General features: G+C 48.8%; 1 protein-coding gene across 4 annotated transcripts in view; it reads right to left on the reverse strand.

The window, feature by feature from the left end:
• Window positions 1-13,685, reverse strand: part of FAM107A (family with sequence similarity 107 member A) — a 71,586-nt gene that overhangs the window by 26,072 nt on the left and 31,829 nt on the right. For 3 of the 4 annotated variants that reach the window (XR_012159744.2, XM_073350914.2, XM_073350913.2), the window contains one exon: window positions 7,832-7,895. Coding sequence is in view for 3 of the 4 variants with exons in the window: in XM_073350914.2 (XP_073207015.1) it covers window positions 7,832-7,895 (64 nt within the window). In the remaining variant the exon portion in view is untranslated. Of the gene's footprint in view, window positions 1-5,280; window positions 5,500-7,831; window positions 7,896-13,685 lie in introns of those variants that run through there. The other variant, XM_073350915.2, reaches the window with a different exon arrangement.

Genomic DNA, 13,685 nt, shown 5'->3' on the forward strand with positions numbered 1-13,685 from the left:
TGCCTCATGGCAATTTACATCATAACCCTGCAGTTATTTAGATGATTTTTTTGCTACTTTATTAAAAAGAGATAAGATTGGAAATATTTAAGTGTAGGCTGTTCTGTATCCCAACATCCTGTACCCAAAGTCATACGAAGACATAAAAGATACAGTAACAAGTCAACAGGAGGCTCTTTGTTAGGCGTTTAACCTGAGGTTACACTGGAGAAGTCGTGCGAGTTTTGAATCCTTCTACAGTCCCTTTGCACAAGTAATGGTAACATGTCTCAGATCTCTGGAGGAGCCTTAGGTAACATTTCCAACCACATCAGGGGATCCAGAGATCGGTTGTTTTGTTTCCCAACATTGCTGACACGCACAATGACTTTGGTATAATCTGATGCTGTGGGAAAGGGACAGATATTTGTTTTGACTTTTGTGCCACAAACACAAAGGAAACATTAATCTGTCATGAGTTTCTGTTTGGTAGAGTTCTCCTTGCTTTATAATTTCCATAGTAAGGTCTTTGGGGGAGATCTACAGAATAAATTGTCATAGCTCCTCTGTAGCCAGTGATGCTGTGCCAAGATCTGCCCCTACATGTTTACAGATCAGAGTTAGATTTGCAAAAGGATCCTGACCAGATAGACACAAGCTACTTGCTCCAGACACAGTTCCTCCTGGACATTACTCTGAAGACACAGACCAATAAAGCAGCCACATACTGGTCCCTATTTTGTCACAGTTATGAGCAACACAGCTAGTATTCTTTAGCCAGTGGGAATATGTGTCTTGCATGAAATTAATAAGAACCTAGCTTCCAAATAAAAAGCATTTTGAATGCTGACCTGGCCTGATCCTCTTGAATTCTCCAAACCCCAGGAAAATGAACTGATTTGGAAAGTTTTGTTCTATCCCAGAGGTGGGCAAACTATGGCCCGCAGGCCACATCTGGCCCATGGGACTGTTCTGCCCGGCCCCTGAGCTCCCAGCTGGGGAGGCTAGCCCCGGCCCCTCCCTAGCTGTCCCCCCACCCCCACAGCCTGAGCGTGCTGCGCCACCCGTGCTCTGGCCCTCCGCTCTTGCCGAGCAGCACGGCGGCGGGGCTGGCTCCGGCATGGTAAGGGGGCGGGGAGCGGGGGGGTCCCAGGGCAGCAGTCAGGGGACGGTTGGATGAGTCGGGGGTTCTGGGGGGGGCAGTCAGGGAGCAGTGGGGGTTGGATGGGTTGGGGGTTCAGGGGGGCAGTCAGGGAGCAGTTGGATGGGGGTGGAGGTTTTTGGGGTGGTGGTCAGGGGATGGGGAGCGGGGGGGGGTTAGGGATGTGGATAGGGGTCAGAGGAGTCAGGGGACAGGGAGGGGTTAGATAGGGGGTGGGGTCCCAGGGGGCAGTTAGGGGCGAGGGTCCCGGGAGGGGGCGATAAGTGGACAAGGAGCAGGGGGGAAGGGGAGAGGTTTGGATGGGTCAGGGATTCTGAGGGGGGCAGTCAGGGGGCGGGAAGTGGGAGGGGGCGGATAGGGGGTGGGGGCCAGGCTGTGTGGGGAGTCACAGCCTTCCCTACCCGGCCCTCCATATAGTTTTGCAACCCCGATGTGGCCCTCGGGCCTAAAACTTTGCCCACCCCCGGTTCTATCCCCTGAGGTGTCAGTAGATTAAGAAAAGAGCCAAATGCAGAACTGTCTCGTTGATATGATCAAAAGTGAACGCGTCCCAGAATCTACCAGAGATTTATTTCAGAGTAGCAGCCGTGTTAGTCTGTATTCGCAAAAAGAAAAGGAGTACTTGTGGCATCTTAGAGACTAACAAATTTATTTGAGCCTAAGCTTTCGTGAGCTATAGCTCACTTCATCGGATGCATTACCAGAGATTTAGTGGTGTTTAGAAATCTTTTAGACAGATGCTTTATAAGGATCAAAATCTACAGTACATGATTCAGAGCAGTAACCACTTTGAATCTCATTATTAACAAAGATCATTTTAGGGAGAGAACAACAACTTGATTCCCTTACATTAGCTTAGTGTCTGCAGTGGTGATGGACACTGCAATTAGCATTACAGAAAGCCCTACGATTGGCAGATGCTAATTATCATAATGGTCAGGGCATCATTGGCATCATCATTATGATTTTCTTAACTGTCTGGCGTCTTAGTCTCTGCCACGTAGGCAGCTTTTGGAATTTGCTGTGCATGGCGTTTGCTCTGTTCCATCTGCATGGCATCCAGGGGAAACGGGGTCTAACTAGAGACCTGGCAGACATTCCCCTCCTCATCACTCACCCTTCGGTTAGGCAGTCACACCTCTGAGGAGCAACAGGGCATGCTCCAAAAGGAAGACAGAAATCCTTTGTCCCCGTTTAATCCATAGTTTTAAATAATTAACCAAGCCTAATTCTGGTAATTATAATGCAATAGGGCAAATGTAACCTGATGTGATCACCCTGGGAAATGATTCCTAACGCTCTGAATGAGAGCAGCAAATACAGACATTGCAGGTTCTCTAAGCTTTGATCAAGACTAAAATTCAGGGACAAAACAAAGCACAGAGGGCGCAATGTCAGGAAGAGAAAGAAAACATGAATTGCATTTGCAATGCCATAAGTCGTTTTTTATGGGAAGGAAAGGGCTGCAGATACTTCTGGGAAGTCACCAGGACATGAACCCTGTGCGACACGGACTTCACTGGGGTTGCACGTGCTGTAGCTGCTTCAGCATCACTCCCCTAGTTTTCTATAATGCTAACTGGGTTGGTTTTTTTTTTTTTTTTTTTTTTTTTACAGTTAAGATCCATGTGATTTCAGACCAGGTGTAGTGCGTGAATCTCTGTGCGATATGTCACTCTGGGTGTGGAAAGAAACTGTTCTCCACTAATTTATTAAGCTCATCTCATAGCAAAGGCAATCTCTCTAGGGACTGCTCGCAGAATAAGGCACTTCTCACCATGAATAAGGGCAGAAGAAAATGGCCTTTCGTGGTACAAACTATTGCTGGGGGAAAGCAAAGAAATCTTGACAGCAGTCTCTGCTCACGTTTTTAATACAGCAGCCACACTACCTACTGTCACCTGGATTTTTAACTGTGTTCCTGAAGCCGGGTTCAGGGATAAAGAACATACAAGGAACATTTCAGAGTGTCCCGCTCAGAGCAGGGCTGGTCGCTTCCCTGTTGTACTTATTAGCTCTGAAATGGTGGCCCCACGGAGGTGTATTCATAAATTAGAGACTTAAAAGATGGCTGGATTGCCTAGTCCTTCCCTAGTGCCAGTGCAGGCCTGTTCCCTACAATGTATTTCGAACTTCACTCTGCCAAATCTCTCTAACCTGGTATGTTGTTCTATTCATTTTGTGCTGGTGAAAGGTACCAGGCTGAAAGCCCTGGGGAATGGAGATCTCTGTTCATCCGCAGAGCAAGTTCAGAATAACCAGCAGTAGCGTGAGCTTTCCTGTGGGTCGCTGGAAGTGTCAGCTTTGGGAGGTGGGTGCCCATCCACTGGGAGGAGACCACACCCTTTACTTCCATGTAGGTCAACAGCTCTCAGTTGGTACCATCTTTGGGTTACCACTGATCTAAGCTAGATCGATCCAGCAACCTGCTGTGAAAGGCAAAGACTCCACAGCACATTACCAAACTCCTGAGCCATCCAGCCGCACCTACAGCCTGCCATTTTTGATCTGTAAATAGTCAGTGGCATTACTCTGGATTTACACCAGCGTTACTGAGAGACTCGCCCTGCTACATCCCCAAACAGCTGTGCAAGGAGTAACACACTCTTTTCATGGCATCTAGGTGCTGGTAACTCACTAATATTCCCATGTACCCATCCATCACAACTCTTAGTGCCATTCTTGAAAATATGGAGACAAATTCTGCTGTCATCTATACTGTTGCAAATTAAGTTCAAAGAAATTCAAATGTAATAGAGTCCCTCTAGCTTTACACTGGTGTAACTTAGCATGGTCCAGTGCCTACTGAGAACCAGCTGCTAGCATTGTCTACTGAGAATGTAAGCTGCCAGTATTGATACCTTCAAAAGGTATTCAAATCCAAAAGGGTTGTACGTGACACCTGGGACTGCTCCAATCCTGCTCACTAGCTAATTTCTCAAGAACATAAGAATGGCCACACTGGGTTAGACCAAAGGTCCATCTAGCCCAGTATCCTGTCTCTGACAGTGGTCAATGCCAGGTGCTTCAGAGGGAATGAACAGAACAGGTTCACCAAATGGTCACCAAATCACCAAATGTTCCAAGTGAAACAAACACTGGCTTATTTTTCAACAAACTGAGTTACAAGGTGTTTACAATTCATGCAAATTTGACTGTGTTTCAGCTAAGCTTGAAACTGCTTATAAAGTTATCCCTACAGCCAAATCCCTGCTGTGGTGGCAGCAGGTGAAATCTGGTAAATTAGTTAACAATTGAGTTTAAAGTTTCTCCGATTGTGACAGTTAAATACACATGACAGTCCTTGGATTCCTGCCTTGATTAACAATTAACAAGCTGTCTCAGTGAAATGCCTTTCAGAAATGCCAAGCGCTCTACACTTATAAAAACATGCCCTGGTATTCTATGGGAGTGGTCAAAACCATAATGTGACAGCAGGGTTTTGGGTCATTACTGTTGAAATTTCTCATGGGCATAGAAGAATTCTCTCTAACATACGTATTGCTAATTACTACCAATGCACCAGCCTAGTTATTTTTGTTAAGTGACAGAAGCCTAGAAATCCTACATTCACTACTAATATATCATCACATATTTGCTCTCTGCTTTTGGCATACTCATGATAAAAAGATCCCATTGTCCCAATCACCAGGAAACGTTTTTAGGTAGTCCAAAGATGTCTGAAAGATCACAGAGAAAAATCTCCAAAATTTAACAGCAGGGATTTCATTAGCACATATCTTCTTCCAGCATAATTCCCTTCCAAACAGAGCATTTGAATTACAGCACAGGATTGCTTACAGTATACATAGAGGCCTATGGGTCTGTTTGGAGAGGCAGAAGAAGCCTGTGAACTGCAGAAGTCTTAAAGGAAAGATCTCAAAAGAGTTACATGACTTAAAACTAGCTGTAAAATAGTTCCTTAAATAAACACATATGTGCTGCAGAGTATTCCTATGAGGGAAACTCAGAGACAGCACAGACCCAGGAGGGTTCATAAAATACTTCACCTTCGCTGCTGTCAAAGCCAACGCAGGGGAAGAGCAGGCTGAAGGTCGAATGGAAATTTCAAGTTGATCAAATTTCTGGTTCTGCCTGAGAGGGCGCCTGGGAGACTTTTGCCAGACACCTGTGCTTACCTGATTTGACCAGCATTGCTCTGTACAGTCCAGTAGCTCCAGGTGGTACCCTCACCTGGTCCTCCACCCTCTGAGACATGAGATCCAGGTCTCTGAGCTTCTCAGTATTGTGTGTTCTGAGTTAGCTTCTTCTCAGCGCTGTGCAGGTCTAAGTGTGCATGACTTTTTGGCTCTGTACTGCTAAGCTCTCTCACTTCTGTAAGATCTTTTCAGAGGGAGTGAGAATACACAGTCACGTGATCTGAGCTTGCTGCATAGCTGCTGCCCTCCCCTGCTGACAAGCACATTCTGCACTAACAAAACCATTGCGCTCGGCTCCTGTAATATTACATTACTATTGTGCGAGGGGAGCTGCCCGCACCTTGGGGGAGCATTATTAACTCCTCCGCACTAGTTGGGCAACTCCACCCAGAAATGGCTTATTTGCTGTTAATTGCTCAGCTTGGGGACATTTTCCCCAAAGCAAGTGGCTAGCTCAATGCTCAGGAACGAGTTGATTCTTTTCATGGGAGGAAAAACAGCTTCCCCTGTGACAAGTGATTGGAACAACAATTTAGGCAAGAACATTCACCGCAACCCACAGAGCTGACAGAGGAGTCAGAATCACTGCCCAGGTTCTAGCAGTGATTTCTGCCCTGAAAGCTGCATGGCACATGCAGACAGAGACAACCAGACTGTCCAAAGATCGGCCCACACTCCCCACTGCCCGGGATAATCCACTGCAACATGAATCTGGGGCAACAGCGTTACTGTTCAAGTGATGATTGCTCCTATTCTGGTGGTGCCCCAAAACGTGCTAGATGCTGTGAGACTATGTAGGAAGAGGCAGTCCCTGCCCCTGCAAGTTTACAGTCTACAAGACAAAAAGGTACAATTGTCACAAACCACAGCAACATAGAGGTACCGACGCCATGAGTCTGAGCAGGGATCGAACCCGGGACCATTGGCACCTAAACCACAAGCTCCTACAACTTGCAGTAAATAAAACCTCTCTGAATTGGGAGCAAATAGGAGGCTGAATGGTCGCTTAGCCCAGACACGCATGTTGACATGCTGCGTGTCAGTGTATTACACAGAAAAAAGGCTCGGGGTCATACCAGGCCTGCAGCCTGTTAACAGAGAGGGGGCGGGGGAAGGGCACAAGGGGATGAGTTCACAGGAGCGTGGGGGTAAAGAACAGGAAAGGAACAGGATCATGGAGGGGGAGGGAAGGGAGGAAGGGGAGAGTAGCATGACGGGTGGGGGTAGGGGAGACTGAGGCTGCCATGGGTAGGACTGTGAGCGGGGGAAGGAGGCGGTTTGGATAAACTGCTTATCAGCAAGGAACCTCCAGTGGTCCTGGCATCTCTGGGTTCTTAAGGGGGCACCCCCCCATCCCCAACAGGGCTTCACCCTCTTCAGCAAATTCGGATATGGGGAGGGGCAGCCATACCCCAAGCTCCACGATCTCATGGGATTTTGGGGCTCAGCTCTCAGCAGGCGCCACAAACATGTATTGGTGAGAGGGATGTGGGGGGCGAGAAACGTTCCGCCCTGAGAACGGTTCCTTTTGGGGTTTGGGTGTAGGGGTGAGAGGGCCCCTCTGCTAGCCCACTGCAAGACAACCCACCCAGCTGTCAGAGCTCCTCTCTGGTGCCCTGCGATCGCCACGTTTCAGTCACAGCAGAGCTGTAATCTGTATGGGGTGGGGCTGAGACTTTTACCACCCGGGAAGAAATAGGGGGCCAGAGCAGAGTTACCCTGCTGGGGGCAGCCATTTTGCCGCCTGCCCTGTGTGACGCTGGCAGTGTGGGAGCCTAATGGGAAGCTGCATGTGGATCTCCCGCCGGCTGTAATATAGACTTACTAACCATCGAGCTGAAGAGTCATGGGACCGCGGCAGGCTGCTCGGGAGGGGCCATGCTGTAGCCGGGGTTCTCAGGGCGGTTCTGGCTGGCTCAACCCCAATTCCTCCAGGGATTCTGGGGGAGCTCAGCTACCCCTTTACAAGGTGTCATGCGCACGTCCCGCCTCACCCACTCAACTACACTGGCTAGTGCAGATGAGGAACAAGACCATGGGCACTGGGTACCAGGCCACAGTCTAGCAGCATCAATGGCATTAGATTAGCATATTCCTTGGGCTCCCTACTGAGGTTGTGGGGGTCCCTCTGCAGGGGAGAGGGTTTCCTGCACCCTCTCCCCCATTTCTGCTGCCGCACAGAGCCCCAGCACCCTCTCCTCCCCTTCTGCCCCCACACAGAGCCCCAGCACCCTCTCCTCCCCTTCTGCCTCTACACAGAACCAGTCATATGTTCCTATATTAAATACTGTGTTTCAGTAACACTCCTCCGCCCTGAGTCCGGACCAGGAATGTGGCTGGCTGGAACCCATGTTCTGAGCTCCCTGCCCTGGCCCCCCAGCCTGGCAGTGTTTGCGAGCAAGGGGTAGCCCCAGGAACACTGATTGTGCAGAACGATGGACATTGCCCTGTTTGCTGTTCGAAGCACCCCATTGCTTGGCTGAGCAGAACGTGCCATTCCACCCCGGTGTGGCTTGCTCCAGACACTCACCTGAGCCGTTGACAACATGCTTCCCACTTCCGTTGGGAAAGGTGGACGGAAGAGAATATTCTTTCTGTGAAAGAGAAGAGAGAAAAGCGAGAGGTGACCTTTCTGCGTGCTGCAGGGGTCTGTCTCCATCTCCTCAGTCTGGCCACCTGATCCACACGACCACACGTCCCAGTGCCTCACACTCACACTCTGCACCTCGCACTCTCTCACCTCAGGCTGCTCCCCCAGCAGAGACGGAGAGGGACTTGGCCGTCTTCTCAGACAACCCAGGCATTAGGAAGGAAGAGGAATAATGTAGCAAGGAGCAATCACCTCCTTTAGCCCTAGAGTCCAATTCATCACCCTTGTCGTATGCCTTAGCTTCACCAGCGTAGGCCCTGAATTCATCATCAGTGGACAGAGTCTGCCAATGGACTTATAAATGGACTTTGAAGACAGTAGGGACCCAGAGAGTAGGGGCATGAGTTTTCACCTCAAATTGGGGGGAAATGCTGGATTTTAATATTACCGGGTATAGTGGAGAAATGACCTGGTATGTATTCCAGTACCTATATGTGGTACCTATATATGTGTGTGTGTGTGCGAGCGCATGTGCGTATGTATGCACACACACACAATCCTGAACACTCCTATGTAAAAAAGGGCTAAGTTTGAAAAGAGCCGTTTTGACTTATACAGAAGGACTCTCACTCTCTCGAACAAAGCCATGCCAGAAAAGTGAGTGCCCTCCATTTAAACAGCACAGTTACACAATTCACAATTAAAGCAAACCTCTCTTGGGTTCTCTGACCTCAGGCACTTCAGCAGAACTCCAGATCCACAGCAGCAAAGACATAGGGATACATTCAAACGGACAGTTCCAGAAGAACCTCAGGAAAACTGGTGACCCTTAACTGGTTTGGATCCATGCTAATTTTCAGCACAAGCAAGAAGTTCTAGAATGAAAGCTAAGAGTCAGGATGTCACAGACCTACTACGATCCAGAGATGCCTGTCTGTCCAGCCAAGTAGTAGCACTTCAGCATTACTGTTCTCTTACAATTCCTTTGACATGTATAACCTTCATTGGTTCATTTGCCGGGAGCAAATAAGAGGAAATATTTAATTTTCTGTGTTGTTGCAAAGATGCCCCAGGATGGTTCATTTTCCTGACATGGCAAATGTGCCCCGGGGGCTCTAACTTCCTCAAGATAATGACTACAACTAATAGGCAGATATGAATAAGCTTGTTATGAGAACAATGACCTTAAAAGCAACTGGCCGACTACAAGGACAGGGCAGTATTATTTCCTCTGAAGTGGCAACACCACTTGGTGACGACCCGTAAGGCGGTGCACACAAGCAATGGAAATGATCCCTTCCCAGTCCCTGTCCCAAAGTTCCACAGCAAGTCAGCTCCAACCCAAGAGCCCTCCTGGCCCTTGGTGTATTGCGCTAACCAACAGGCAGCACTCCTTTCCGATTCAAATACTTGCAATACGTGGATCTAACACCAAATATCAGGTTATTAATACAGGGTCACGGGCCTCAGGCTAGTCACCTCCATTAGACAGCAGCATTTTGCCCAATGTTATTTACAGTCGTCGCTGGCTCTCTCTTTAAACTGCATACAGAGTGACAGCCCAAATGGAATTCTTCGCCCTCAGAATGGGCCTTCAAGCTTCTCTTGGGTTCTCCCACACTCAAGCTCCTAACTCATATGTCTAGCTTTCTGTCCAAGAAGGGGTGGGTGCAGTCTCTCCATATTGCTTGTGAACTAGCCAGTGGCTTTTGCTCAGCTCTGGATCAGCATGTTCACGGGGAGCCATATCAAGGGGAACAGAGCAGGATTTAAACTGGCCTTCAGATCCCAAGTGCCTTGTTGCTTGGACAGATGGGGGACCACGAGGAAGCCTGTATCAGTTCAGCGTCAGATAACTGGTAAAAATGAAATGCTCAAAACTCTTGAAATGTTGCTCTGTGTCTGATACACTCTCACAGCCTCCCATGCCCATGCATAAGGCTGCCACTCTCAGACTCCTCTCTGCTGTGCAGCCTGTTTACTCTCTTCTTAGGGGATTCCTGTACATGGGTAGGGGTGTACAGGCTCTGTACTGTGATGGACAAGTCTTTCTGAGGGTAAAGAACTTCAGTGGAGCCAAAGGGGGCCATGGAGTTTCACATCAAGGAGTTAGGAGTTACTTGAGCTACGATTCATTTTGGCATCTAAATTAGTAAACAATTTCAACCTGTGCTCTTAAGTTTTCGGGGCTAACAAAAAGCCTTTGTATTTCTCCACGGCTCCCTGAAGGTTACTGTGCCAATGCAGCTGGTTGCTAGGTGATACTTATCTGGAGCGGCTCCTTCGGACAATGCATTTCATGGTTTTCAAATTCGCCCAACGTTACTAGCAAAGCTGAAATTCCTGGACTTGATACCCCGAGACAATGAAATCTGACGATGACTCATCCAGGATGTTATCAGCATGATTGGTTATTTTTCTTACTTCTTCTCTCCACAGTCCTAAGCAGGCACCTAGTAGGCCATGTTCCTTATGTTGTTCTTCCTATTGTAGCAATTCTGTACACTAACGTTGTGACCCTGAGCTGTTTGGGTCTTGTAATTTCAGAGTGACTCATGAGCTTCGGAAAATGAAAACAAGTGTTTCAAAGAGAAGATGGGCTTTTCTCAGACTGAAAGGAGAATGAGCACTTAGTATTTGGGGTACGGCTGTGCCTAGATGTCCCCACTGAGATTGGGCCCCCCCATTTGGTAGGTGCAGCATAGACAAATCCTGCCCCCAGAGAGCTTACAACTAATAGACAAGACAGGCTGGGGGGGAAGCGGGGGAGGAGAGAAAGGAAGGATTCTTATCTCCGATTTTACAGCTGGAGAATTGCATCACACACAGGGATGTCTGTTGCAGAGCCAGAAACTGAGTGACTGCCCCAGATCTCCTGTGTCCCAGACCTGTTCCTTCAACACAGGACCAGTCTTCCCTCTCAGTGAGCTGACTTCTGGGGAGCCAAGCGGACTCACTCCTCCTGAGGATCTGGCGTTAGGTTTTACTTAAATATGTTCTCAGAGACTCAGTCTGTGCACTGAATACTGCGCCTATGGAGTAGATGAGGAATTATTATAAAATAAATAATGAATATTAACCCTCAAAAATATTAACCCTTAATTTGACAGTGGGGTGGGGGACGGTGTAGGGGCTGCTCCTAGGTGTGGGAGTTACAGAGGCTGTTTGGTGCGTTGATTTATTAGCTGGTGGAGTTAACTCATTATTGGATTCTTTGTTGCTGCTGGGTGGTTGTCATTTGTCTAATTAATTGCGAGGGCACCTAGAGCTTTTTGCATGGCAGTTGTTCATTGCTATTTAAAACTAGCAAACTAAATAATCAATACAGAAATTAGACAGGGCATCAGCAAGGCCAGACCCTCAGTTTTCCAAAGCTCTATATGGCATGAAACAGTCCTTCCCCACATGCATGACAAGGGGATTGTAATCGAGCCAGACTCACCCGGCGACACCTCCTGCTGGTTGTCCTTGGGAATTAGCTTGTCAGCCTCTGGAGCACCCCCTGCTGTCTGGTGATCTGCCTTACCGCCGGCCCCAGTCCCTCCCAGCACCTGGTGCCTCCTCCCACTGGGGTGCTACCCCCTGGCAGTAAACCCCAACAATCCCTGAGGGTCTCCCCTCCCCGGGAAACCCACACCTCGCCTCAGTCTTGGCTACTGCCAGTCATCGCTTAACCCCACTCCCCAGGGCAGACTGCGGTGTATCAGCCACTCATCACAGGCAAAGGGGTTTGGACCTGATGCCTCTGTCTACCCGTGGGCTGCCCCCTTGCAACTCCAGTACCTAATAGGCCCTAATCTAGGCCTTGCAGCCTGGGGGTTTCCAGGCCAGAGCTCCCCTACTCCCAAGGCCTTTCCCCCCCAGCCCTGCTCCAATCTAGGTATCCCCCAGGTCCCTGCAGCCAGGCCCTTCCCTCTCTGAACGCAGAGAGAGACTCTGGCTAAGCTTCAGCCTAGCAGCTCCTTTTTAGGCCCAGTTGCGGCCTGATTGGGGCATGGCCCAGCTGTGGCCATTTCCCCAATCAGCCTAGCTTCTCTTGCCCTCAGCCCTGGCTCTCTCCCAGGGCTGGCTTTTAAGCCCCACAGGGCAGGAGCGGGTAACCACCCCTCTACAGGGATGAACCGACTTATATTTACTATTCATCCAGGCTATGACATTAGTGAACCATCACCGTGTATGCAAGCTCCAAAATAAACCGGGAACGGCTCAGGTCACTTTGAAAAGATTTCTCCTTCTGGCCCTTACGTGTCTTTAATAAACCTCATTTGACGCTCAGCCAACTGAGAGCTGATTGCAGGAAGGTGGAGGTAATGTTGTGCACAGTTGTGTCTTTCAGCGTCCACAGGTGAAATCCTGACCCTGTTGAAGTCAATGGTGGTTTTGCTTTTGACTTTAATTGAGCCTGGATTTCACTCCACTTGCTGGAAGATCGTCTTCCAAAATCTGTCAGATATTTCCTCGCCTCAACAGGAGACAGATCCTCACCAGGCATAAGTCAGTGTATATCCATGGAAGTCCAAGGCGTTATGCTGATTTTCACCAGCTGAGGATCGGGGGCTTGGTCAGCAATATCAAAGTCAAGGGCCTAGTGAAGTGACTTGCTCAGTGTGGGGGGGCCTTAGAATACTGCCTCCCCCACCGAGAAAAGAGAAAGAAAAGTGTCAACAATATGGGTGAAAAGAAAAGGAGTATTTTCGTGAGCTACATGAAGTAAGCTGCAGCTCAAGAAAGCTTATGCTCAAATAAATGTGTTAGTCTCTAAGGTGCCACAAGTCCTCCTTTTCTTTTTGCGGATACAGACTAACATGGCTGCTACTCTGAATACGGGTGAGGTCACTTGAGTCACTGCAACGGCTACAACCCTCCTCAGCAGCTTCTTTCTAGCCCTCAAGATGCAGATAATTACCCCAGGTCGTTCTTTTTCTGCTCCAGAGGGGTGGGAGTGGGGACTGGGTGCCTCTGCCTGACCCAGCGGGGTCTATGGAGAGGTGTTGTGGGAACGGACAGGCATTTGCTTTTCAAATCAAATCATAGACCTGGAGAAAACATTGCGGTGATGGGTTGAGAAATGTGCTTCGGCCATTTCCAGAAACTGGGGACACTCTTGGGTAAATCCCTGCCAGAGGCAGCTAGAGCTGAGGGACATAGTGTGACAGGAGGTACCAGGACATCCATGACTCACGCGGTAACAATGTCTCAGTGCCACGCTGCTCCAGGAGAAATAAACCATGACTGAACATTATACTGTTTGGAAAACGTGTGAACATATTATACTGTTTGGAAAACACAGGGTTTCCAGTCCTCCAGCGGGTCGGGGTAGGGGGATCGTGATGAATGCAAATCTCTCCTCTACCCTCGCGGGAATCAGGAGTCACTCCATTGAAGGAAATTACATTGGTGTAAAAAGGTGGTGAGTGGAGGACCAGCCCTACTGGCTTTGAAGGGTTTACTCCGGGGTATACATTCCCGTTATGTTCATGACAGATTTTGGGTGGAGAAATGTGCCTGGATAGGGGTACGGAGTTTATCTGCACCCTGAGAGTAGGGTACAGGACAGCGCTACAGCCTCTTACTTGCATCTGTTTTGTCTTTGGGTCTGGAATGATGGTTTATTGTTCTTCCCCCTTTGTATAGCACTAAGGCCATGTGTGGCATGAATCAAGTCAGCCCCTGTGCACCCCTTCCATCAAAGGGTTATAATCATGGACCCCGTGGCCTTGGCCTGGCCCCATCCCAGCTCCACGGCACCCAAGAGGAGCAGAATCTTCTTGCACGACTGTGGGGCAGACACTCA

Source organism: Lepidochelys kempii, chromosome 7 (genome assembly GCF_965140285.1).
Source record: "Lepidochelys kempii isolate rLepKem1 chromosome 7, rLepKem1.hap1, whole genome shotgun sequence".
Classification (NCBI taxonomy): Eukaryota; Metazoa; Chordata; order Testudines; family Cheloniidae; genus Lepidochelys; species Lepidochelys kempii.